Source organism: Citrus sinensis, chromosome 1, assembly GCF_022201045.2.
Source record: "Citrus sinensis cultivar Valencia sweet orange chromosome 1, DVS_A1.0, whole genome shotgun sequence".
NCBI classification, from domain to species: Eukaryota; Viridiplantae; Streptophyta; class Magnoliopsida; order Sapindales; family Rutaceae; genus Citrus; species Citrus sinensis.
In genome coordinates this window covers 3,773,451-3,799,456 of record NC_068556.1, presented here as the reverse complement: position 1 = coordinate 3,799,456, position 26,006 = coordinate 3,773,451, and the positions used below count along the sequence as shown (strand labels likewise).

Below are 26,006 nucleotides of genomic sequence, written 5' to 3'. Positions count from 1 at the left end.
AATGGAAACCCTTACTATTATCATATGATAGCATTGAATATAATAATTCAATAAATTTGAATTAATTTTAGTGTGTATTTGGGATTGAGGTTGAGCAGCTACAGTTTAAAAAGTTACAGTACTAAAGTATTTGGTAAACACTAACTGTTGTAACTTGTAAGCTATGTTGATATAATTCTTCACTTGTATAATAAAAAATTTATTATATCTTTAATAAATTTTTTAAAATTATTATTTAAAATTTATATTTACTATATATTATTAACTTTTGTTTGATAGTAACATCTTTGTTTTCACAGCAATTGTAGCTTAAAAGGTACAGTACTTCAATTCCAAACAGAACCTTAATGAATTTGACTAGATATTTAACGTCCTTCCTGCTAAAAAAATTATTGAATAATTCATCAATTGGTAATTTTTTTATTAATTCAATTCATGATACTGGTAAAGAATTTCAAAATCAAAGGTAAAAAAGGGGGACAAAAGGTGGTTGAAGTGTGCAAGCAGGGAAAGGATTCCTTAACCAAATGGGCATCATCGCTTGCTGTTTACTGCCGATTCTGTTTTGTCTTACATGAATGATTTAAATTGATTCCAACTGAATTCTGATGAATCGGCAAGGGCCATAGGCCGTGGCCCATGGTCGCGTTATCTTTATGTGCACGATTCCAAAAGATTCCCATCGAAGTCATTCTCACAACAAAGAGGCCAAGTTGAAAAAGTATCTCGCTTGACATTTATTCCAAGTTTTGGTTAGAAAAAAAATGAGATGATAGGACATACGTGTGTGCTTAACCATTCGATAATTTTAGATTCGTTTGATTGAGCGATTCTTATCTCTGTTCCCCGGCTTATACTTTTTTATAATTTAATAAAAGAAATTATTAAAAATATCACAAAGAGTGTTTTTATGCTTTAGAAAACTCGAGAGTTAGGTAGAGTAGATTTCTCCAAATTTATTTCTATGAGATTTATGTAATTTCAAGCCAATTTATGGGTTACATTCATTATTATTGTGCTAATCACGGCTAATATCCGTTTAATAATAAGAATAATAAAATTAATGTCATATTCAAGAAAATCAAAGGACGAAACACTATATATATAGTTATTATCAAATGTGGAAAAAAAGAGAGAGGTAACACATTTATAAATTAAGTTATTGAACTCAACAATGAATTATAAAAAATAAAATGTCTTATACTTAAAAAAAAAGATTGTGTCTTTCATATTTTATTTACAAGGTACATGATGAGTCTATTGTCTACATGCATATTATATACGTAAATTCCGTTCACAGTTCATCGTATTCTCATGAATTTTATTTTATACACTCTTTTATTAGGATAAACCCTAACATACATTTAATGTATGTTATAGCCACTCACACCACTCATTGTTCATGTGAATAGTGTAACATACTTTATGTTAAAAGGATCCTCTTATTAGTTATCAAAAGATTTTCGAATTTTACAATAACAACAAAAATAAATAGTCGTTTGCACTAATTTTGTGTTCCGTGTAATACGGTCGGGTGTGTTTTCCAGGAAAATGAATAATTTTTATTTTTTTCTGGGAAAAAGAACAAAGACGTGATGGGCCGAAACTCTCTTCGTTTGACGGGATGAAAAGCAGACGAAAGCAGCCAATACAACAACATTACCTAACGATTACCGGGGCGGCTAAGTGACCCCACGTTACATCGCCCGTTTATCCAACCTCGAAAGGGACCCAACCGCAGTCATGCTAAATTACCCCGGCATCCCCCGCACTTCACACTTCCACAATTCACGGCACGAACCGCATGGATCTTTCTTTCATCAATGCTGACGTACGGCTGAGACGCCTGGTGGCTGGTGCCGCTGACATCAACTTTTGTTAGAAGATCGGTTGCATCTGGACCGTCCATAAGAAAATTATCCTCACTTATGCTGACGTGTACGTGCCATCTGCAACCTCACTCGCTTTACACTATCTAAAATTCTCAATTTCTCAATGCAGAATTAGAATAAAGTAACGCTCAAACGTAAAATCAACGCGACCCCAAACGTTTTGATGTATTTCATTTAAATTAAGAGTTTGAGCAGTCTGAAAAATTAATATAACAAAATAATTTATTATCTTTAATAAGTAGTGAAATGAGAGTTGGGATATTATATTTGAGCTCATAAAGAATAGCATATAAATCTAATCAAGAATCTCATACGCTGTGTCGACTCATCTATTATTTACATTATTTATTTAATATAGTTTTTTGATATTTTTAATAAATACCCATTTAACATGATTTTAATAAATATTTTAGAATATTTATAATGCTGCATAAAGTATAATCAACTTAATTTTAATTATAACAAATAAAAATTAAAATATGATCAATATAATATAGTCTTAAGATTTCTAATTTCCAAGTATAATTATTGAACAAATGATTCTGTCCTAACCAAATAAGTTGGTAATTTTGTAATAAATAGGGTATTGATTAAGAATTTTATAAATTATTTTACCCAATTGAAATAAATTAAAACATTTTTACCCCTTATTAATATTTTCCCGTTTAAAATAAAATAACAAAAGAAAAAATATATTGTCAGCAGTGCATCACTCGGTATTATAAATAACAGAGCTCTTCCTCCCCACAACAACATTTCCATAACTAGCTCCAGCAACCAATCAACCCCCTTCAAAAAACCATGACGCGCCTTGCCTCCGGCGTGCTAATCACGCTCCTAGTCGCTCTTGCAGGAATCGCCGATGGAAGCAGAGACATAGCAGGTGACATTCTGAAGCTACCATCGGAAGCCTATAGGTTCTTCCATAATGGTGGGGGAGGGGCAAAGGTCAACGATGATGATGATTCTGTCGGCACGAGATGGGCCGTCCTGCTTGCCGGATCTAATGGCTTCTGGAATTACAGGCATCAGGTCTGCTATCTGAATTTTATTTTTTGAAATCACGTTTTATTTTAATAAATTCCTTGGAATTACCAAGTTTTATTCTTTTCGTAAATATTATAATGAAAGTTTATTTTATTTTTGTAAATTTTTTTCTTTTTCTTTTTTTCATTTTTTTTTTTCAGAAAGTGAAGTAAGGTTAAGGTTTTCTTTGATGCTTGTATTTAAAAAGCTCGCCATAAATTATGTCTGAATATTGAGAATCTCATTTTGCGCGTAACTGTTTAATTTACGTAAGCAGCAAGTAAGCCGAGACAATCAGACAAAAGAAAGAATGTGAAATTCATTTCATGTTTTCGGTTTTTTTTTTAAAAAAAACCAAATTTCCAGTTTGTTTGTGCAACTTAAGCACTATCTCTTAAAAAAATTAATAATAATAATAATAATAATAAACAAACAAACAAACTATCACATAGCTTGACATATTTCTTAATTGTATCAGTCTGGTTAAAGGTTTTCCCCAATAAAAAATTTTGGTTATTTCTTTGAAAAACATATATATATATATATATATATATATATATATATTACTTTCATTTATTTATTCATCATCTCAAGTGAAACTTTTGTGATTTGCCTGTGAGTGACAATTGTTTGTGTACACTGTCAATGATTGTATGAATCAGAGGCAAGATTTCTTACTTTAAATAAGTGGGTAACTGTATTTGCACCTTTTGTGTAAGCCGCTTGATGTAAATATTGCTGTTAGGGGATTTGATTTCCTATCAAGTCCACTTTTCATATATATATAGAGAGAGGGCATTCTTACTTTGTTAAGGTGAGAATGCCAGCAAAAGACAAAAAATAAAAATAAAAATTTCAATATACTAATAGATTGAAATATATGTTTTTTCGTATTTTAGTGATATCTTATTTTGTTAAAGTGAGGATGTCCTCAACAAAGAAGGACTCTCTCTCTATATATACATGCTTTCTAATTATGAATTTCAGCATATTATACTGTCTATTGATGTCATAATCATATTCTGTGTAGAGCTTCATAAATCATTTTTTGTATTTATTTTATTTTATTTCTATTTCAGGCTGATATTTGTCATGCTTATCAACTCTTGAGGAAAGGTGGGCTGAAGGATGAAAATATTATTGTTTTCATGTATGATGACATCGCTTTCAATGAAGAGAACCCAAGGCCTGGAGTCATCATTAACCACCCCCATGGCGATGATGTTTACAAAGGAGTTCCAAAGGTCTCTTTCCCTCAAGAGTAATTCTAGGTTTACATAATCCTCTACAAACTCTACTCATATAACATGTTGTGGCAATTTTTCAAAGAAATAAAAGCAAATAAATAGTGGGGAACATATGATAGTGATATAATAATGTCACATCCGTTCGTATGGGTAGAGTTGTATAGGAGTTTGTATTCCTATTCTCACTATTGCATCAAAGATCAACCATCTGAATATGTGATAAAGTTCTTTATTACTACTACTACTATTATTTTTTTCATGGTTTCTTCTTTCATGTGGCAGGATTACACGGGGGAAGATGTTACTGTTGAAAACTTTTTTGCTGTTATCCTGGGAAATAAAACAGCTCTTACAGGGGGCAGTGGGAAGGTTGTGGATAGCGGCCCCAATGATCATATTTTCATATTCTACTCAGATCATGGTGGCCCTGGGGTGCTAGGTTAGTAGCCACGATTCTTCATAAGTTCCCCACTCTGTCTTATATTGTATGTGTTTTTTTTGTGCTGTTTGAATAGTGGCTGTAGTTACCCGAATTAGATGGTGGTGGTCCTTGGGCTTGGATTTCTTCCATCTTATGGTCAATTTCTGGTTTTAGTTCAGCGCGTGTCATAAAACTTGATTTTGATTCTGAAGTGATTTTTAGAAAATAGACACCATAGAATTGGATTATCTTTTTTTCTTTTGGCCCAAATCAAACCGGTTTTGGTGGTATATGACTGTCACTAGAAAAACCCTGTTAGAGAACGTCTCACATGGTTTAAAGATTCAAAATTATTTTCTTTAACCACTAAAGGCATTTCTTTTATGGTAATATTATATTTACTGAGTCGGGATTCATAGTTTGTATCTCAAGTGATGAATCACCAATCATTAATGGTCATGTTTAAGTTTTGGTTGATTTTATCATTTATCAATAGGGTGTCAATCTTGCAACGTCAGATGCCACATCACTTGCGGTGCAAGCTATGTATATAAACAAATTCTTCTATTATTATTATTATTATTATTTATTTATTTTCATATTTGTGATTTTACTGGGAATAAAAATTTGATTGTGTTGTTATGCTGTTGCATGTTGTTTGAAGCCTAGGCCAACATGACTCATGTAAAAATTGGTTACTCAGAAGGTTAAAAGTGTATTGGTTTTACTTGAAATATCCTACCTTATTTTTTCAACAGAGTGGATATATATGTTATAACCGACACTATTTTTAAACTTCTGTTGTAAAATTGACTTCTTAGTTCACCTGTTTTGTGATCTATTTTAGGGATGCCCACCAGTCGATACATATATGCTGATGAACTGATCGATGTCTTAAAAAAGAAGCATGCTTCTGGGAACTACAAAAGCTTGGTAAGTAATTGGTGAACTGCCATTTGACATGTGTTCTATTTCGATAAAAGTCTTGGCAAATTGAAATTTTTGTTGGTTTCAATATCAAAAAATTTAGGTATTTTATCTCGAAGCCTGTGAATCTGGAAGTATCTTTGAGGGTCTTCTTCCTGAGGGCTTAAATATCTATGCAACCACAGCTTCAAATGCTGAAGAGAGCAGTTGGGGGACCTATTGTCCTGGAGAGATTCCTGGTCCTCCCCCTGAATATAGCACTTGTTTGGGTGACTTGTATAGTATTGCTTGGATGGAGGACAGGTATGACAACATTTATGATTTTATTTATTTCACTTTGGCAACATTTTTCTGTTTCCTTGAGTAACAACATGTCTATGTCTGTCTTCTGTAATCTCTGAAAATAGAAGAAAAGTACTGGTTTGACCGGATTTATTAACTTACTGAACAAAACTTTTCTAAAAATTTATCATTTTGTGCAGTTTTTTTCCTAGAGAAGCAGTGTGTGCGTGTGCCTTTTTTTTTTTTTTTGGGTGAATTTTAATATTTTGACCTTTGCACAGTGACATACACAACTTGCGGACAGAAACTCTTCACCAGCAGTATGAACTGGTAAGATCTCATTGAGACTTTATTACTTCATCGATGTTCATTATACACAGATAATGGTTAACTCAGTGCAAATAAAATTAGTAACAGTTGGCTTTTTAAGAATCCTAGATCCTGCTCTTACCTGCTTGTTTTGATAACCGCTAAAATCAGTTTTTTTGATTTTCGAAATTTCAGGTTAAAACAAGGACTGCTAGTTACAATTCGTATGGCTCTCATGTCATGCAATATGGTGATATCGGTCTTAGCAAGAACAATCTCTTCACGTACTTGGGTACAAATCCTGCAAATGATAACTACACTTTTGTGGATGAGAACTCCTTAAGGCCAGCATCTAAAGCTGTTAACCAGCGAGATGCCGATCTCTTGCATTTCTGGGACAAGGTATGTATCCAACAATGCACATAGCTCATTAAATTGAATGCTGCCTCTCTAGCGTATTTTATTCATTTACTTTTTCAATCCCCAATGTGGGGATGGATCACAATTCTATGTTCAACATGGGTTTGAAAGTTTGTCATCTCGTTGTTGAGGTTGGTGTAAACTGTATAAGGGTCTTATGATTGGTTAAGTTGGAATTAGGAAAAGAGGTTAGTGATGTAACAAAGCATGGTAGTAGCTTGATATTAAGAATTTTGGAACCATTTTTAGGTATGCCAGTTCTCTATTATACCCAAAGCAGTATAAGCAGAGTCCATTGGCCATTGGGTACAAAACCCCTATAGAACATGTTGTTTCTATTTGCTTGAGATGTGGAAGTTTTGGTTACCCTGCTATGTTACCTGTGGAAATAACAGTCAGAACGCCCTAAATAGATTTTTTTTTGGGGGGGGGGGGGGGGGGGGGGGTGAATTGTAAAATAGCGACCCTTTCTGCAGTATGTCTGAAAATTTTCTCCTTTCTACTTAAGAATATACCTCACTTTGCCTATCCGTTACTTTAATAGTACCGCAAGGCACCTGAGGGCACTCCTAGGAAGGCTGAAGCTCAGAAGCAGTTTTTTGAAGCAATGTCTCATAGAATGCATGTAGACCACAGCATCAAACTTATTGGAAAGCTCTTATTTGGAATTGAGAAAGGTCCAGAGATCTTGAACACTGTTCGACCTGCTGGTCAGCCTCTTGTTGATGACTGGGGCTGCCTCAAATCACTGGTAAAATTCCTGATCATCAATTCTTGTATTTTTTAATCCCTTGACAACACTTAAAATATCATTAACAAGGTTCTTTTCTGTCTATTCCTCTGTGCAGGTGAGGACTTTTGAGTCGCACTGTGGAGCTCTATCGCAATATGGAATGAAGCACATGCGTTCTCTTGCAAACATCTGTAATACAGGAATTGGGAAAGAGAAGATGGCGGAAGCATCAGCACAAGCCTGTGAAAATATTCCTTCTGGTCCTTGGAGTTCTCTCGACAAAGGATTCAGTGCATAAAGAAGCCGAGAACTGTGCGAATATCATAAGCCAGTTCTTGAAATATGTTAGTTTTCATTATAGTCGCCAATATGGCAATATCTATTTTCATTTGGCTGATGATTGCTTCCATTTATGGCAATGTCTATTTTCATTTGGCTGGTGATTGCTTCCTTGTAATTATTATATTTAAAAGCTCTTCCCTGCCAGACCGCAGTTGTAATTTGATAGTATATATTTTGGATGTATGCGATGCTATTTTATGCTTATGTAGCTATATTTGTTCCTGATTTGTAGACCGTGCAACTCAACCCTCTTCGTGGTGTTGCTCTAAATATTGAAATAAAAGCTCTAATTTTGGATTAAAAAAGATCGTATTGTTCAGCAAATATGACATTTTTGTTACTAGGGTATTAGAACTTCTCACGGTATTAAAATATTGTTATATCATGTTTGTTAATTACTCATTTTATTTTAACATAGTCAACGCACCCTTCAAATATAATCATAGTAAGTAGCAAGCAAGCAGAACATAAAATTTTCATCAAACAAATTGTAAAGGAAAATTACTTTCAACTTTTAAGTCATGGCTGTAATTATTGCCAGACATTTCAAAAGAGTCTTTACACAAATTTCTCCGCTGCATTAACCGATAACGTTGGCTTAGGATCAAGCGTTTCTTCCTTCAGCTTCGTTTTCCCCTTCGTCTTCTTGAAAATCAAAATAACAATCCTCCACACTTACGTAAACAAATTTCAAAACCAAAATTCACACCCCAATCTTTCTTTTAACGGAAACTCTTCCCCAGAGTTTCTGCCTGTAGGACTTAAATATTTTCCTAATAAATCCTTGATATAAAACATTAAAATAAACAGGGGTCGATCATCTAGTCAGCGGCAAAAACAAAGTAATAATTCATTCACGGAAATACAAAAGGTAAATTATGGTCTTCTAACACTGTGATATACCGACTACTACTATATATGTTTTCCAGAACACGAACCGAGCAAATACAAATCCAGACCAAAATTGCAAATACTCCCATCCCAATGCATAAACCTGTACGAGAGAACCCCGCACAAACACCACCAATCATATCTGCCAATTCATGTAGCAGGACTTCCCCCTTCCATAACTTCAGCAAGCTGGTTTAGCTTGGAGATTTGCCTATCTTGTCAGCATTGATCTAGCAAGCCTGTAATAACTGATTTACTGGCAATCAGAGGGAGCAAGTAGCATAATAAAACAATCATAGACTTTTGCCTGGCATTATTGTATTAATCAATTTCATCTTTGTTTTCATAAAAGACGCATACAAAATAAAATTAAATAACAATTTAAGTTCAGATGTGACCATGAATCTATCCTGCCATCAATTTTATTCTTTGTACAAAAGTTAATCAGTCTAGGTAGGCTGACGAAAAACACCTAGAGAGGCCACACCATCATAGTCATTCAGGCATGTCTATGCAAATCCAAGATGCTTAGATGCTAAAATTCACAAATACCCAAGCTTTATGTGTAGTTAGCATGCCTTTCAATTAACAGCATGACATACAGGTTCCATTTTCTTTCTCTGCATTACGAAAGCAATTTCCCATGCCATTATGTATTGCAAATTTATGTGAGATAATAAAGGCAACTGGAGACATCAGCTTAGGTCTGTCTATACTTATAATAACAGACTATGCTAATTATTGGTATTTACAGGCTTAAACATACAAAGATAAAACAACTTGTAAAATCTCAATTTACTTTCTAAAAGAAATTTAAAACCTTTTCGTCAATAGAAGCATAAAAAAGTAAGTTCCAACAACAGAAATAAACTCACCAGCAATACAGCAGATATCAGATAGCTGCTTCAGTCTCAACGTCTGCCCCGATCATCTTCATGCTTGTACGCATACCTCCTTCTCTCACTTGACCGAGAATCATCATATCTAACTCTCTTGGAGTAATCCGCTTGTTTGTCCAGCTCATTTCCCTTACTTTCTTGCACTTCTCCCTCCCCTCTCCCATGCTTTCGACTACGCCTCTCTTCTTCATCCCCTCTCCCATGCCTTCGACTACGCCGCTCTTCTTCCTCCCCTCTTCCAAGCCTTCGACTTCCTCGCTCTTCTTCCTCCCCTCTCCCATGCCTTCGACTTCCTCGCTCTTCTTCCTCCCCTCTTCCATGCCTTTGACTTTCTCGCTGCAGCTCTTCATGATCCTTTCCGTGCCTTCCATATTTGTGTTCTTCAGCTCTCCGATGCCTTCCCCCTCTAGCCTCCTCTTCATCCATGTTTTGCCTTCTAAACCCTGCATGCTCTTTGGAATCTTCATCATCCCCCCTACGACCATCCTCATTCCCACGTGGTCTGGCGTTCAATTCAGACTCCGGTTTTGCATCTGCATGATGGCCTTCGTGCATTGCATCCTTCCCAACAATACTACTCCTTAACCTTGCTTCTGGTCGCTCCTCCCTGTTTGCCTCATCATACTTCCTCTTGGCCATCCTCATTTCCTGATGTTCATAGGTAGACCTTCCCATATCTGCAGCATCTCTTTCATACTGGTACAGACTTCGCTCCTCTAATTTCCTCAGTGCGTCTAACATATCGTCATCTTTTCGACCATTTCTTTCTCTTTTCCTGTCACTTCCAGCAGGACTGTACCCATGATCACTTCGTCCACTTCTACCACTCATACCATTTCCACTTCCAGTTCTGTTTTCACCCACACGGTTCTTTCCACTTTTCTTACGTCCGTAATCACTTGCACTGCTGTCTGAATCTCCGTCACCACTTCCCTTGTCAGACTCACTCCTATTTCTATTGCTATTGTCCAAAGGAGACTCATTTTCGATCGCTTCAGGCCTTCCAAGGGATGCTTTATAATTTTTCCTCCCATAGCTGGAATCTGAGTTTTCATTATCAGAATTATGCCTCCTACTTATCCTGCGCTTCTCAATTTTATTGCCACTGTCATCATCAGTGTCATTCCTTCTCGATCTCCTCTTTATCACATCTGCATCATCAACATCATAGCCTCGCCTGTTTTTCCCATAACTATCATAGTTGCTCTTTTGGTGAGACCTTAAGTCAAAATTTTCTCGCTCCCCTCTGCGGCTTCCACCCAGCTGATTGCCCCTTTTCTCAAGATGACTTTTATCCTTTTCCATACCAATACCATTATCAAAATCATCCTCAGAATCATGACGTACACTTGCTTTCACATGCCTACTCCCCTTCCGAGTCCTGTGCTTAGATGAATCTTCATCAAAATCAGAACCATTATCCGAATCATGTCTCCTATGACTTTTTCCATATTTCTCAACTTCCTTCATGGAACTAACCTTACCAGTGTCATCAGAAGAAGAATAATCTGAACTATCACTAGAATGTTTTCTGCTTTTCTTGTGCTTCTTCGAAGAGTTCCTCCTTTTCTTAGGGCTTTCACCATCACTGTCACTGTCACTTTCACTATCACTTCTCAGGCTAACCTTACGATTCTTCTTTGGCACCGCTCTTGCATGCTTACTGCTACCAGCGTCATCAGAAGAAGAATTATCTGAACCATCACTAGAATGTTGTCTGCTTTTCTTGTGCTTCTTTGAAGAGTTCCTACTTTTCTTAGGGCTTTCACTATCACTGTCACTGTCACTTTCACTCTCACTCCTCTGGCTAACCTTACGATTCTTCTTGGGCATCCTTCTTGCATGCTTACTGCTGCTATCAGAATCAGAAGAATCGTCTCCATGTCTTCTCTTTCTGCCATTACCCTTATGGTGCCTGGTCTCATCCTTCTTAATTTTCTCATCTTTAACAGTCTTTTTCTGATCGTCCTCCACAATTTCCCCCTCTTCTATCACACGTCTCTTCCGAACATTCTCTCTATCCAAAAAGGCATGTTCGCTTTTCTCATGCCACTTACCATCATCATTGGAAGCATTCTTTCGACCATTTCTTGGTGCAACATCACTTCCTTCAGCCCCTTGTTCACTAGCTTCAATCGTACCTATACCAAGTGCAGCTCTAAACATTTCCATTTGTTTCTCCTTTCTAGCAGCAATTTTATGGGTCTCTGTTTCTGATACCCTGAACAAGCAAGGAGAAAATTAGAAGTTAATTCCTAGGTAACCTATACAAAAATTTCCTACTGAGAAGACATGATTAATCAAGTAAAATAACTCGGGTAACAGAAATCTCAAGTGTAAAATAAAGCTGAAAATGGAACAACTATTACAAAGACGAAGGAATTTCCAAGAAACAAGAGTAAGGGAAATTAGAAAAAAATTAATTCCCCTTTAATGAATCCCATTCTGAATTACATATATGCCTCCAGAACAAAGCCATCAAGGAAGTGATTCAACAATCCCCTTGCAGCCGAAAGGAGAGGCAAAATTGCAGGTTCCCTAATTATACATGCTTCAAACTTCAAACACAAGCAGCACATACTAAAAACATACCAATTGCTTTATCACACATATAAAACAACGCACAAGAAAACTAACCATTCATAATATTATAGCAGTGAAAATAAATAAAACTGACACGCTTAAAAGTTACACACATGAAAAAATGTCTACAAAAAGACATCTCTACAAACTGAAGTGGTATGAGTACTTGAACTGTACTTGTTATTTTTCACTGTTCCAATCATATCATGTCACCTCAAGAATGAAAATTTGTATGTATCTTATTATTTATAGCAAGAATTACTTACTTTGCATCAGCGGCAGGCCCACCACTTTCCGCTGAAGCTGAGGCGACTTCAAGAGTCTTCCGAGCCTCCTCAAGCTTCTCGGCAATTTCAGCCTCAGTGTAACCCTGATCAACGAGTTTGTCTTCGAGCACCACCAATTTGAGTTGAATCTGGCGCTTACGCTCATGCTCGAGGATCTCCTGGTTCGGTTTTCTGGTGACTCCAGCCGTTCCCTGACCCGCTTCGAATCCCTTGACGCTGTCGGTAACCCGACCTGTTTTGGCCTTCACAAAAAACTTGTTCGTTTGTATGTATCCGTTGGTTCCGGACCCCCTCGGGGTCTGTAAGCCGATTCCGTTATACATCTAACGAAAATACAAAACAATTCTCAATCTTCAGCAAAAATGAATTTATAGATCTTGAATTTCAAGATCCCGATGCATGTGATATTTCGATCGGAGAAAAAAAAATCTCACAAATAAAAGCACGAGAATAGAACAATTGGAAAGAAAACAAAACGCACCAGTGATTAATCGGTTGATATGAAACGTGATATCTGATTGATTTAGTGTTATCTTCTTTCCCCTTAACTCGGTGATTCTTCGTTTCGGCAATTCAGAGAAAGAGCGAAACCCTAACCTGATCGATTAGTGCTTGTAGGGACAATTTGATTTGACAATAATGTCCTCCATTCGAGGCCAATGAAATCTTAGATATGAAGGATGTTTATGTCTTTGACCTAAACTTTTTGAATCCGTTTTTATCTCGATTAAATAAATATCATCCCATTGATTGATATCGACCCTTTTTTTTTTTAATTATGTTATACAGATATGGTTATTGATATTAACATTATAATTATAATATTTATAATTATATTAAACAACTGAGATCACCACCATACATTAATTTATTGAAGTATTTGTTTAAATATTTTAAACACTCTCTAATATTCGAGGGATGCCTACTCCACTCATATTTTGTAAGGGAGAAACTGTCTACACTCAATTAATTAATAATTAAGAAAAAACTGAAAATAACTTCCATAATACTCTTGTGGAGGCTCGAATCGTTACACTCGATATTATAAGTATAAGACTTCTCTCATTGAACCAAAGGCCATTGGTGATTGATACAGACCTTTAGATAGTACTACATAGACCTTTTCTTTTATTTTTTTTCCTTTATTTTCCCCTTTAATACAGATTTACATAATCCATAAATTGTAATATAGAGAGGTCTAAGTAATCGGAACACCGACATTACTTTCGTGTCGGTCTTGTTTTGTTTTGTTTTGGCTTGTCTTTTTATGTGATTGTTATCTCATAAAGTATTGTTGTTATGAACAATTTTAGAGCAAGCTGATCTTGTGCACGCCCTCGCGTACGTTATTATAGTGTGCGATTGGCTATTATGTTAATGATGAGTTCTTATTAGGGGCTTTCGAGCTACAGCTGAGCTTCCTATAATGGGAGCTTGCCACGCATGTCATAACATGTATGACAGCGTGTATTATATAAAGTTGTTTGTGTTAGATATATCAGATGGTATTTTCAAAGCACTCTGTTTTTTTTTTTTAATACTGATTAATCATCAGATTATTACATTACACAGATATTTACAACAACTGCTTATTGTAGCAGAGATATTACACTGATATTTACAATCAGATATATATGATTGAGACTTACATTATTACAATGAATTCTATGAAGTACATGCCCAGACAAATAACCCCTCACAGGAAAGGGATGTCCATACTCCACTTGCATTTCGCAAGGGAGAAGGATTTTTTAAATATAAAGAACATTTAGCCCCCACAAAAGCTTTGTGGGGGCTAGAACCGCTGCCCTCACAAGCATTGTGTTGTGAGGGCAGCAGCCCACCACTTCGGCCAAGGCCGAAGCGGCGCACTCTGTTAAAATAGTTGAGTGGTAAACTGCAACTCTCACAAGTTACCATTGTGAGAGCTGCGATTTAAGTTCTTATAGCAGATTTCTATTTCTTCTTCTAATTAAAAATTGGGTTTAAAAATTGGGTATATATTAGAATCTCTCCTGTTAATTAAATGCAGAACAAATGTCTAAGAGCTGTAATTTAAGTCACCAGAAAAGACTTCTATTCCCAATTAAAAATTGAGTAAAAATAAGCTTCTATTCTATTAAATGGTGAGTATTGAGTATAGCAGATATTCAATATATGATGTAAATATTAGTACGTATTAATAATTTTAGAGAAAATGTTATTTTTAAGTTTAATAAATAAAAAAACATGCGCGATACATGGTGTTATTGATTAAGCAAATGATCACTTAGGCTTTAGGAATAAAATTTGATGCTTTGAACTTTCAAAATCTCAACTTTATTCATTACATATGACTTTTTATCATTCATGAGCTTGTAGAGGTATTATAAACAATTATAATAAGTAATAAGCTTACATGGGGGCAATATAAAGTTTGCATTCAAATTGATGATGTGGTAGATGATATGATTTTATTTCGTGAGGTCATTTGATAATGGATTATTAACTCGGAGTTTGGCAGTTTTCTGCTTATTTAAATCAATATATATAACTTGTTTTCAACTATATGTATAGTATTCAAAGATATGTGAGCACAAACATTTAAGCGAAAATAGATATAAATGAGTTATTTATTTGATATTTTATCTTAAAATATTAAATAATGGTTATTAGAATTTTTTTTTCAAAATTAACAAAAAGTATAAAAAAATATCTTATTATTAATTTTTTATTCATACTGAAACTTATATTTGTTATTTTTAGTATTTAAATCTTTTATTCTATTTTCAATTTATATGATTTATTCAGTTTATAGTTAAATCAATAAAGTGTACTTGAAAATAAGGATTATATTGTAAAATTATGGTACCAGTGAGTCATTAGGTATTATGAAAATAATAGGGAGTAAGTGATAGATATTGATTTCAGTGTAAGAAAATTGACAATTTTCCTTATTAATTCTTATCAATTATTATCTGAATAGTGAATTTGTATTTACTATCATATTAATTCAAAATCAAATTTTATATTCTAACTTTATAAATATATTTATATTTTTACCCTTTAAAATTATTTTGAACGCTCATTAAAAAAAATTATTGCCTAATTGGCTTTCAAGGAAATTACTTAGATGGCCATAACAAATGAATGAACAATCTCTTTATTTTCCGTCAAGTGGTCAGCTCTTGTACATACTGCATGGACTTGAGAAGGTGACAAATTGACCACACACCGACATTATTTTAGGCATTATTGCATAGGCCACGTCAAAGCCGTTGAATTTGAAGCGCACAAATCCAAAGGCCCAAAAATAGCCACGTGATGCTAGTTAATGGAGAAAGTGACAGAATCGACCGTAAATAAAAGAGCAAATTGGCAAAGGAAACACCGTGAGGTTAAGAGAGACAGCCAGAACAGTTGAGGAAACTACTTCTGCAGTACTGTAAGCGGAAAAAAAAGAAAAAAAAAAGACGTACGAATCAAGCATTTTATCTATTGATATCGCAGAGCCTTGCAACAAACGTTGCAGAAATTGGATTAATAAAAATCAAACTTTAAGATCTATGATCCTATGCTCCAATAATAATAATAATAAGGGTTATTATTATTTTATTACTTTAAAAATTATCAAATATCAAATAACTACAACAAATATTATTTCCTATTATTTTTTTACTATATCTTTATAAAAATAGTATTTTACTACTTTTCCGTTATAATCTTGACAAACAAAATACTAATTTCACTCTTCATGATTAAAAAAAAAATACTTAAAGCTTATTTACAAAATAAATTTGTAATATATTTATTAAAATGGATATAAAACACCAACATAATTATTTTAACTGGAATTATGATATATGGATTAAAAATTTATCTTATTATTTTTTTAATCATGAAGGGTAAAATTGATATTTTGTTAGTCAACTAACGGGTCAACTAACGGTTGTAATGAAAAAGTAGTAAAATGATATTTTTATAAAAATATAATAGGAAGATGATAGAAGACAACACTTGTTGTAGTCATTTGATATTTGGTAATTTTTGAAACAGTGAAATGATAATAACTCTAATAATAATAATAAAGATATATGATTGACCGACTAAGACCGTAACCCCCTTCAATAATGTATTTACTCTTTTCATCCATGCTCGTTAAATTAGATTGTTTCAAATCTAACAGCTCATCCAAAAATGAAAAAAAAATACAAGTTAAATACAAGGTGTTTTTTTTCCCCCAAATAGATTCTCATTATTGCAAGACAAAATTTCAAAATAAACAAGTTAAATGTTGTAGAAAATCTTCACCTGTATAAGATAATAATAATACCTAAATGTGATTTTTAACCAAAGCATCAACTGCTCTATTATAATTTTTAGAAACATGGTCAATCTTGAAATCTTACTAAATTAACAGTAGATACTTCTTATAATTATTCAAAATAGCTTAATACAAATACAATGAATACGAGGTTATTTGTCCTTGTTACTAGATAGTGAAGCCTTTGATGCATAATAAAATGTTAAAAAATATGAATTAACATAATAAGATCAAAGACAAGAACTATATATGCATTTGTACTATTAAACAATTTTATTTGCTAAAGTTTGTGTACTTGTTAAGACCTTGAAGGATTTTATAAAAATATTTAATTGGAAAATGTATGTTTCCCTTTCACTTTTTGAGGAAAACAATTTTTTTTTCTTTTTTAATTGAAGGAAAGAAAAATCAAGTCTAAACGCAGTATTACACTCTTTAGAAACATACATTTTCCAATTAGAAACATACTCTTTAGAAACATGGTCAATCTTGAAATCTTGCTTCAATAACAGTAGATGCTTCTCATAACTATCCAGAATAGCTCAGTACAAATACTATGAATATAAGGTTATTTGCCCTTTATATTAGATAGTCGGGCCGTTGCTGCATAATAAAGTGTTAAAATATAAATTAACATAATAAGATCAAAGACAAGAAGTGTATTTGCATTTGTAACATTAAACAATTTTATGTAGTTATTTATTTTTTAACTTCGATCTTATACGCAATTAATTTGCAAAGTTTGTGTATTTGTTAAGGGATTTTATAAAAAAATGTCTCGTTGAAAGATGCATGCACCCCTTTCAATTTTTGAGGAAAACAATTTTTTTTTAATTGAAGGAAATTTTTTTTAATACAATAAAAGTCCAAACATATTATACTCTCACAACTACATGAGAATACTCAAACTCTCCACTTTAATATTAAGGAGAAGAGTGATTGACCAATATTACCAAGGGATCATTACCAATAAAATAAAAAATTACAGACCCTAAAATGTAACTTTAAAGAATAATAATAGAGTTATAAATTCTTATATAAGTAATTTTTATACAAATTGATATGGTATAATATCATTGGTTGAGTAAATATATAATATAATAAAGATAAATCATGTGGACAATGTGTTGGTTTCATTCAACCAACTATGTTACAAAATTAATATAAAAATTTATAGATGTATCATTACTCTATTTTAAGCGAACACATTAAAAAATCAAAAGCAACTTTGAGATCATATCACTAAAATGGTCCGATTAATAAAAATGTATATACCACCAAAAATGACCATTAAAAATTAAAGCAACTATATTACCTATAAAAATGACAAAATTATTATAAATGACCACCGTGAATAATGACTGCGTCATTAAAAATAAAATAAGTTAAGAGAACATTAGAACACGTGCAGGTCATTTTATTATTGTTGTTTAAATGTTATTTATCGCGATAAAATACCAAAATTGCCCTTATACCTATCGCTAGATTCACAGGTCTGGTTAAAATTAAACCATGGTTAGTTCACTCACGTGATTAACTAACCCTACTGTTACTGCGATGCTCTAATAATGAGCGCCCCCACACCGGCTTGAAAAAAAAAAATTCAACAATAAACTAATAATAAAAACATAACCGTGGTTTGATCAGTCACGTGATTAACTAACCTTATTGAATGTAACTCAATACTCTCTAATAATAAGCGCCACCACACCGGCGTTAAAAACAAAAAAAATTGCAACAATAAAATAATAGAAAACATATCAGAATAAATAATGATATAATTCAACAAAAATTCAACGTCGTTAAAGATTCCGTTAGATTGATGAAGTCCGTGAGGTGATAAAAATTTGCCACGGGCGCATGCTAACTTGATGATAGACGGGTGTCGACGGTTCAAAGGAGGAGTAATCAGGACCGTTTGATTGATGATTGATGGTCACGAATGCTCGGTGTGGAACCGAGAGTATGAAAGAGGGGTATAAAACTGGTTTTAAAAGGGAGAGAGAATTTCGTTTATCAGAAGAAGGAAGGAGAGCACTTTGTGTTGTTTGTTCTCTCTCTGGTTTCTCTGCGAATTTTCATTCACTTTCTTTCGTTTTCTCAGAAGCCAAACAGACTACTTTGGCTGAGAATTGACGAGAATATGATAACGGAATGTTGAGAATCTGAATCCAATAGAGAGATAGAGGAGATTTAGAGGTGTGTATTACCAACACACTTTTGTTTTTCATTATTAAGAAGATCAATTTAAAAAAATTGGCCGGTATAATTGTTGTTTGGTTCATGCTTTAGTTTACAGACAAATTCAAAATGACAAAAGACGACATGGTTCAGTTGGCTTAGTGTTAATTCCGTATAATTCATCCTCTAATATAATCATTTTATTTGTTTTGCAGATACATTTCTTAAGAGAATAGAGAAATTTCTGTAAGGGGAAGATCATAATCTCTCATTAGAGCAGGAGATTTTCAAGTCTTTGAAATGCCAATCATTTCGCTGAGAAGCTGATATACATTCGATTTGTATTCTGCCGACTGAAAGAAGCAAAAAATCGGCGAATTTGAGATATTGGAGGTATAAAAAACAAGCATATCGATTTTCATCTCGTCGATTTAACTCGGGACCGGTTCTCTTTCATTTCAGTTTTGAATCGGTTTCCACTTGCTTCTTATTACGAAGCTTATACTTAAGTTCGACTCCGATTCTCGTTTTTTCAGCTGTTTGGCTCTGGCGAGAATCATCATTAGCGTCTACAAGAAATTTCAGTTCCATGAAAATCTTGACTTGTTATTGATGAAATATTTTTTCGTTTTGATTTTTGTTCTTTTGACCATCTCTCAGTCTCGTCTTATTCGAGCTTTAAAATTTTTGTCAGTCTCGTCTTATTTTGAGTTTTAGCTGTGGCTGCTTCTCAGATTTTTCTCAAATTACCTACGTTTGGTTACTGAGAAAGAAAGCAGAGAGAAAAATAACATCTCAGAACTTCTTTCCATTCTCGAATTGATCTCTAGAACCAACGAATTGGTTCTGATTGTTGCAATTCACGATCCTTCTTTATTTTCTTTTTCGAACATTTTCTCGGCAGCCGAGCAAAAGCATGGAGCTTGAGAAATTTTTTCTCCGCTTTCTATGCGTATTCTTCGTCAGATCCTCTGGAGTGAGTACGTCTGTGATCTATTTTTGAATTAAAATTCTCATTTTCACTGCTGATGACTATTACAGCATCACTCGGTAGAGAATTCTGCATTTTTTCATTTTGAAAAATCCTTGGCTGTCGGATCTTCCTCTTCCAGTCTTCGGTCTTCCTCAGTATTCAATATTTTTGTTGCATTTTAATATATGTGATTCTTATGGTAAGCCTACTTTTCTTCTCAAAATTTGGGAAAATTCTTAGCCGTTACTCTAAAATTTTAATTTTAATCATTCGTTTTAAATGGCGTGGAAGTTGCCGGAAAGCCGAAGCCGTATCCAAATTGTTCATTTTGTTTTTCTTTTTTAGTATAATTCTGCAAGTTAACCGTAATTTAGGATGAGTAATTGTAATTAACTTATCTGAATGGGACAGGTTTGCGAAAGGAGATGGATAAGGACTTGTTGAGAAGCGGTAATAATGGGAGCACTTGCAAAGATGGGGGATTATTAAGAGCTAGCTCAGAGATCAACACTAGGCAAACGGCGTCGTCTGATTTCGTCTTACAGTGGGGGAACAGGAAGCGACTCCGGTGCATGAAAGTTCAAGTCAAAGACGATTCGTCCGCTTCGGCCCATCGGACGACGGTTCGAGTCGTAAGAACCGACAAAGACACGTCCAATCAGCCGAGTACTGCCACCGCTAACCATAATATTGGTAACGGTTATTTTAATCTCCGTCGACGGCCATCTTCGCCTCCGCCACCGCCACCGCCACCTCAGCGTGTGCTCAGGTAATAACTCGGTATCATCGTTTGTTTGATTTTATGTTTGAATGAAAACAGAGATTTGTATGCTTATTCTTACGGCGCGTATTAAACACTGTCGGCTGAGATGGTGGATCTTGTTTTTAGCTGTGGGGTTGTTCGCGCTGAGGGCCTGAGCCTGAACCTTCGCTGGTGTTTGCGAGGCAACTGTAGTGTTGTGTGTATGACGTTTAGATAATTGAATGGGTTGCGCGTGGGCCCGTGACGCGCTTTGTGTCCGTGTTCGCAGTTTAGTGTTAGCTCCTTTATTGTTCGATTTCTATAATCCACATTGGCGCGGAAAAAGATTTCGATCTGCTCTCTTTGATGGGTCCCTTTTTACCCTTTATCTTTAATTAATGGTTTTCTGCCGCAAGAAATATGTTTTACCGTGGTGAATTATATTTTCTTCTTCAATTGAATTGGTGTTTATGTTAAATTAATGTTGAAGAAAGATAGTTGCCCTTTTCAGTAATAGCATGAATTTGGATCACCTTTAGTCATTAGTCGCTGTTGGTACACGGTCACTGTCGACATAATTAGTTTGTGTAATATCAGTAAGCCCGGAGTCATTCTGCATTTCTGCTGATATTATTATTATATTTTAAATTCCAATTGCAGCCTTTATGCTTGTTTTATAAAATTGGAAATAATTAGTTCATAGTCTGGGATAGTATGTCCCTTGGTATTGTACTATGGTTTGATACATTTGTCTATTTCTGGTAGTGGAGTGGACTGTTCCAGGAATAGATAATATCATATGAATACTAAGCTGGCGTCTGAATCTTGATGCCTAATAACATTTCAGCATCAAATTATTTTGCTTTTGCTGAAGTGGAGGTTAGTTGGATCTACTTGTTCATTACAAGATGAACTTTTAAACTTCCAAAATTGGGGCTGAGTACTTACTTATGAGGCTTATACTTGTCCATTCACTAATTGGTCAGGTTGGTGCAAATCAGAACTCAGGAGAGCTGATGCCTGATGGTGAGTTCATAAGGTCAGGGTGTCCTTATATTTACTATTGCTTTAGTTTCTAGGATTTGAGTCTTGCTAAAGTGGGTTGCCCATGTCATTTCACGATCCTTAGAATCTAATAGTCGCGTTTGAAGTGTGTGATCTATAGATAATGCACTTGAGATTTGGGGATAGTTTCACTTATTTATAAATTTGATTAGTTTCTAGACTTTAGCATATAATTGGTGAAGTTTTAGATGGTGCATTCTCCCAATATTACATTTACTGATTTACATTCTTAATTGGGAAATTGGCTGTAATCTTTGCTTTGTTATTTGACTGATCTGCGGCTGCTAATTGTAGTTTTATATGGGGTTATATTTTTATTGTTCTCGTTATAAATTGACATTCTTTAGAACGTTTTTTTATTTTTTAAAATCTCAAATTGCTTCTTTTGCAGAAGATAAAAATAAACTGATCAACTCACATTTTTCCTTTATTTTTTGAATAAAAATGAGGGTAATTTGAGATTTTGAAAAGTGATGATTTGAAGATAGTTAAGTCTCACAATTTATGTTTTATTCTTTTCTTTTTCTATATTGCAATCTTATTGGACTGATTTTGTTCAAAGTTGTGCAAAAGAAGATTAGGTTGATTAGCATTCCTAATCAAACTACTCTTTTTACTCAATTGTGCTACTCTTGACCTTTTGCATTTGCCTAGAGGGTAGCCAACTTGTCTTGAGTTCATCACGCCTGATTTTAGCCCATAACGCTGCCAAAGCGTCCTCACATGGTGGACTCGTTGGAACTTGGAACTAGGAAACATGGAATTAGTAAGTTCCTGCCACGCGTCCAATGATGCCCAAGTCTAATCTCAACAAAATTTCCGCCGTCGATTGTAATTGTATTAGGAATCTGGTCCACTCTATCCTACATGCCAACCCATCCATCAACACGTAGCCCATACCTTAGAAAAGGAAAATGAATCCAACGGCCTACAAACCGCCCATAGGACCAGCTGTGCTCGTTAGATCGAGATTAGAATCAAAACTATTTTTCTCATGGCAGCCAAGTTAGCAAATATCAACACTTCCTATTTGTTTAAAAAGCGCAATCCAAAGTCTCTCCAAAGAAGCCAAAAGAAAAAAAGAACTCACCGTATATGACTTTCTTCTCAAATTTAGCCCGACTTTACTTGATCACTCCCAAGGTTATTTTCGTACTTGCATAAAAATTCACTTCAGCACATCACTTTTTTCACTTTTTCCTTAACACTCTACTTGACTGTATTAAATTTCATTTTTATTTCACATGTTATGTCCAGTTAATTGATGTGTTGTTATGTGTGTATTGTTTGTTAGGAATTCTGAGAATTCAAGTGCCATGAGAGGCCAAAGCAACGGTGGTGTGAGAGGTTTTGCTTCACCAGATAGGGGTGCGCACGATAAGAGAGGTACCCGTCACAACAATCACAACCACCACAACAATGATTATAACAAATCAGGGGCATCATCGGAAACAGCTCATGATAGCAAGAAAGGTGGATCCTCTTCCGCTAGTGGCGAGGCGGCGCCACCCGTGTGGCCCCCGAAATTTGTGATTGCTTTAACCAACAAAGAGAAAGAGGAAGATTTCATGGCCATTAAAGGGTCTAAGCTGCCACAGAGACCCAAAAAGAGAGCAAAGTTTATTCAACGCACAGTCAATGTAAGCTTTTCTTATTCTTTCCTTGTTTAATCCTTCATGATATCTAGACTTATCTACGATGTTGTTTTAGTTATTTTAGAATTTAGATTTAACGAATTTGATTCTAGTTGCAATTTAATTATCGTGAATAATCATCTGTAGGAATATTTTATTGGGGTACAACATTTAGGAGCACAAGGTACAATAGATCTCTTGCGGCCTTTTGATGATATTTTGGGATGGGACACGGTTTTTAAGAATGTAGCTGTTACTACAAATATGGTTGCTGGGTCGGACCCTGATTTATGTGAAACTATGATCTACTTTATTATTATTTTTTTATTAGTCTTCAATTTTTGTTTTCGCTTAAAAATAGGGCTGTGTGTAAAGTGACCAGTGAGATATACATGTCCACGTGTCGGTAAAGGCGTGGACGTGTACCTAAAAATGACCTGTAGTAACGTTAGCCTCCCAGTGACCGAGTCCTGGTTTGGGTGCGGGATGTAGAATAAATTAACAAAAATCTGGGGTGGGAATATTACCCTTGCCCGAGTTTTGTGCTTTGATAATCAAATTTCTCTTGATTTAGTCGGAAAATTCCATTAAAGTAATGGTACATATTTTAAATCTTTTGTTTTTAAAAATTATTCTAAATAATGTGGCATTCCGTAATGCAGTAATTCATACTTTACTTCGTGGGGGAGATAATTGAATAACAAGAGACAATTGAGTTGTCATTAAGTTTTTTCTGTTTTTGATTTTTTTTATGTTTATGTTCCAATTTATCAAAATCAAATATTCTTACGACCAATAAGAGTTACTTAAGTCAAGATTTTACCGTAAGAGATTATCACGGTAATACCGCAATTTTGAATTTATTTTACTTTTCTTGGCTACGGGGAGTTCTTTTTTTTTTTTTTTTAAAGAAAGCGTTGAAAATGTTGGATATGTGGAAATGAGTAATAATAGAGTTATAATTACCTTCTATAAGTAAGTGTATATAAATCGAAGTGACGTGACGGAATTAGTTATATAAAATTATTATGGGTTTATATAATTAAAAATTAATTATTATTATTATTATTTTTAGCTAATTTTTATCCGTCATTAATTTGTATAAATTATAAAATCATTCGTGGGTTTATCATTTTACAAGAATATGAGGGGGTAACAGAAGGGTAATTTTTAAAAACCTCCCCTGAGGTTTGTATTTGTTGCAAGTAGATGGTGAAAATTAATTTATTTGTAAAAAATTCTCTACCGTCAATTAATTTTAACATTGACCGTTAGTTGACTGTGCAAAGATAATATTACCCTTAACAATAGTTTGTAGATGGAAATAACTAAAAAAAAATTAAAATTGTTGGTTATTTTACACTTTTTAAATTATTGATATTTTTTTAAAGTTCCTACAAAAAAGATAAAATTAAAAACTTGAAAATTTTTCTTTAAATTATTGATATTTTCTTAAAGTTTCTACAAGAAAGATAAAATTAAAAACTTGAAAATAAAATAGTCATAATCTTTACCTATGATATTATAAATTTTTGGAATTGACAAGAATAACATTATCAAAAAATAGGGTTTGTGCTTTTCGCGTGAATAATTTTAGTTTTTTTTTTAGTTATGTTAGTCTATAAATTATTGTTAAGGGTAATATTGTTTTTGCACAGTTAACTAACGGTCAATATTAAAATTAATTGACGGTAGGAAATTTTTATAAATAAATGAATTCTCGCCGTCTACTTACAATAAGTTCAAATTTCAGGGGAGGTTTTTAAAAATTATCTGGTAACAGAATGCCTTAAACGTGGTACGTGGGGTCAACAAGGACGTGGTAGTACAGAGCTGGAAGCTGTATTTTTCTCTTGGTTTTAACTTTTAAACATTATGAGTGTCTCAGATTGAGATGGAGGGATCAATCTGCAACACGTGTACGATGGCGATTCAATAGACAACACTAAAACTTATCAACGAAGGTCCAAATACTCACCAAAGGTAATAATATTCTTCGTAAAAGTTTAACCGACGGAAGCGGATGGGCCCTTTGCCCATTATTGTGGGGCATTTCCGTAATATGGACATTGCTTTTTGGTGAATTAACTTTTCTTGTCTCTAATAGTTTTTAATGATTAATTTTCTCTTTATTGAAATAATATTTAAGAGTAATTTATAATAAACAATGGAGGTGGTTTCGTGACTCTTGTAGTGGTCCTCCAGGCTGGACCACACTGACAGTGCGTGGAGAGCAAAGATTGCACGTAGTTTTTCGTCCATAACTTTCTTAAACGCACGACCTGTAGACGATTCTTTTTGCAAGTAGTTTTTTTCTTTTTGAGGTTGCAAGTATCTTCTTGCTTATGGTGGAATTATTTTTTTTTACAAATTAATTGAAATCATAACTGTTTTAAAAAAGCACAGGAATCTCTCTTTATTGCATCCCAATCAAAATCAAAATCTGAAATTAAAGGCCAAAGTTGCATTGAGTTTATGTTTTTCTTTGCAGCTGGTAAGTCCTGGTGCATGGCTATGTGACCTGACCCTTGAACGTTATGAAGTTAGAGAGAAGAAAATCTCCAAGAAGGTACTTTTTGTATTACAACTCCCCAATTGGAGAAGCATTTACATTAAAAATTAATGGAGCATAATGTTTGTATCGGGGATCTAATCTGATGCAGAGACCGAGAGGATTGAAGGCTATGGGTAACATGGACTCAGACTCAGAGTAGAGGAAGAGGAAGATGAATAGCTGTTGATAGCTGTTGTTTTTTGTTTGTTGAGAATATGACAAAATGTTGCTACCCTGTAAATCGTTACCTTTCGTCCCTCCCTCTGAGATGAATGAAAGGATAAAATTTTAGCCA

The 26,006-nt window shown here is 34.3% G+C and overlaps 3 protein-coding genes across 9 annotated transcripts; 2 read left to right on the top strand and 1 right to left on the bottom strand.

Moving 5' to 3' along the window:
* The first annotated feature begins 2,675 nt into the window (after positions 1 to 2,675).
* On the top strand, positions 2,676 to 7,893 carry VPE (vacuolar-processing enzyme-like). The gene is given in 9 exon segments (NM_001288848.1): positions 2,676 to 2,924; positions 3,998 to 4,162; positions 4,448 to 4,604; positions 5,434 to 5,519; positions 5,617 to 5,816; positions 6,077 to 6,125; positions 6,300 to 6,506; positions 7,069 to 7,275; positions 7,373 to 7,893. Coding segments are annotated over 9 exon segments (1,485 nt in total). The 5' UTR covers positions 2,676 to 2,693; the 3' UTR covers positions 7,556 to 7,893.
* Positions 7,894 to 8,087: 194 nt separating this feature from the next.
* LOC102613072 (uncharacterized) lies at positions 8,088 to 12,908 on the bottom strand. Of its 2 annotated transcripts, none has more exons than XM_006475903.4 (4): positions 12,741 to 12,908; positions 12,239 to 12,582; positions 9,366 to 11,610; positions 8,088 to 8,738 (listed from the first exon to the last, which is right to left on the bottom strand). In XM_006475903.4, exons 2-3 carry the CDS (start codon positions 12,580 to 12,582, stop codon positions 9,402 to 9,404), a joined length of 2,553 nt encoding a protein of 850 aa, XP_006475966.2. In that variant the 5' UTR covers positions 12,741 to 12,908; the 3' UTR covers positions 8,088 to 8,738; positions 9,366 to 9,401. The 2 variants fall into 2 exon arrangements, with proteins under 2 accessions (XP_006475966.2, XP_006475967.2); XM_006475904.4 differs by having other exon boundaries at positions 8,088 to 8,729.
* Positions 12,909 to 18,564: 5,656 nt separating this feature from the next.
* On the top strand, positions 18,565 to 26,006 carry LOC102613558 (hypothetical protein). Of its 6 annotated transcripts, XR_370422.4 has the most exons (7): positions 18,566 to 18,761; positions 18,959 to 19,136; positions 20,128 to 20,485; positions 22,818 to 23,163; positions 25,046 to 25,140; positions 25,649 to 25,726; positions 25,821 to 25,891. XR_370422.4 is itself a non-coding variant. In XM_006475907.4 (6 exons), the coding sequence occupies exons 3-6, from the start codon at positions 20,142 to 20,144 to the stop codon at positions 25,869 to 25,871; spliced, it is 819 nt and encodes a 272-aa protein (XP_006475970.1). In that variant the 5' UTR covers positions 18,566 to 18,761; positions 18,959 to 19,136; positions 20,128 to 20,141; the 3' UTR covers positions 25,872 to 26,006. The 6 variants fall into 6 exon arrangements, 5 of the variants coding, with proteins under 5 accessions (XP_006475968.1, XP_006475970.1, XP_052291048.1 ...); XM_006475907.4 differs by lacking the exon at positions 25,046 to 25,140 and having other exon boundaries at positions 25,821 to 26,006; XM_006475905.4 differs by lacking the exons at positions 25,046 to 25,140; positions 25,649 to 25,726; positions 25,821 to 25,891 and adding an exon at positions 23,305 to 24,062 and having other exon boundaries at positions 18,565 to 18,761.

What these genes read in the sequence shown, in the direction of transcription:
- LOC102613072 (XM_006475903.4), bottom strand. Translation starts at nt 12,582, where the DNA reads ATGTATAACGGAATCGGCTTACAGACCCCGAGGGGGTCCGGAACCAAC. An exon ending in GGGCCTGCCGCTGATGCAAA is followed by an intron (nt 11,611 to 12,238) that starts GTAAGTAATTCT and finishes TTGCTTGTTCAG; the next exon opens with GGTATCAGAAACAGAGACCC.
- LOC102613558 (XM_006475905.4), top strand. Translation starts at nt 20,142, where the DNA reads ATGGATAAGGACTTGTTGAGAAGCGGTAATAATGGGAGCACTTGCAAA. An exon ending in CCACCTCAGCGTGTGCTCAG is followed by an intron (nt 20,486 to 22,817) that starts GTAATAACTCGG and finishes ATTGTTTGTTAG; the next exon opens with GAATTCTGAGAATTCAAGTG. An exon ending in TTATTCAACGCACAGTCAAT is followed by an intron (nt 23,164 to 23,304) that starts GTAAGCTTTTCT and finishes AATCATCTGTAG; the next exon opens with GAATATTTTATTGGGGTACA.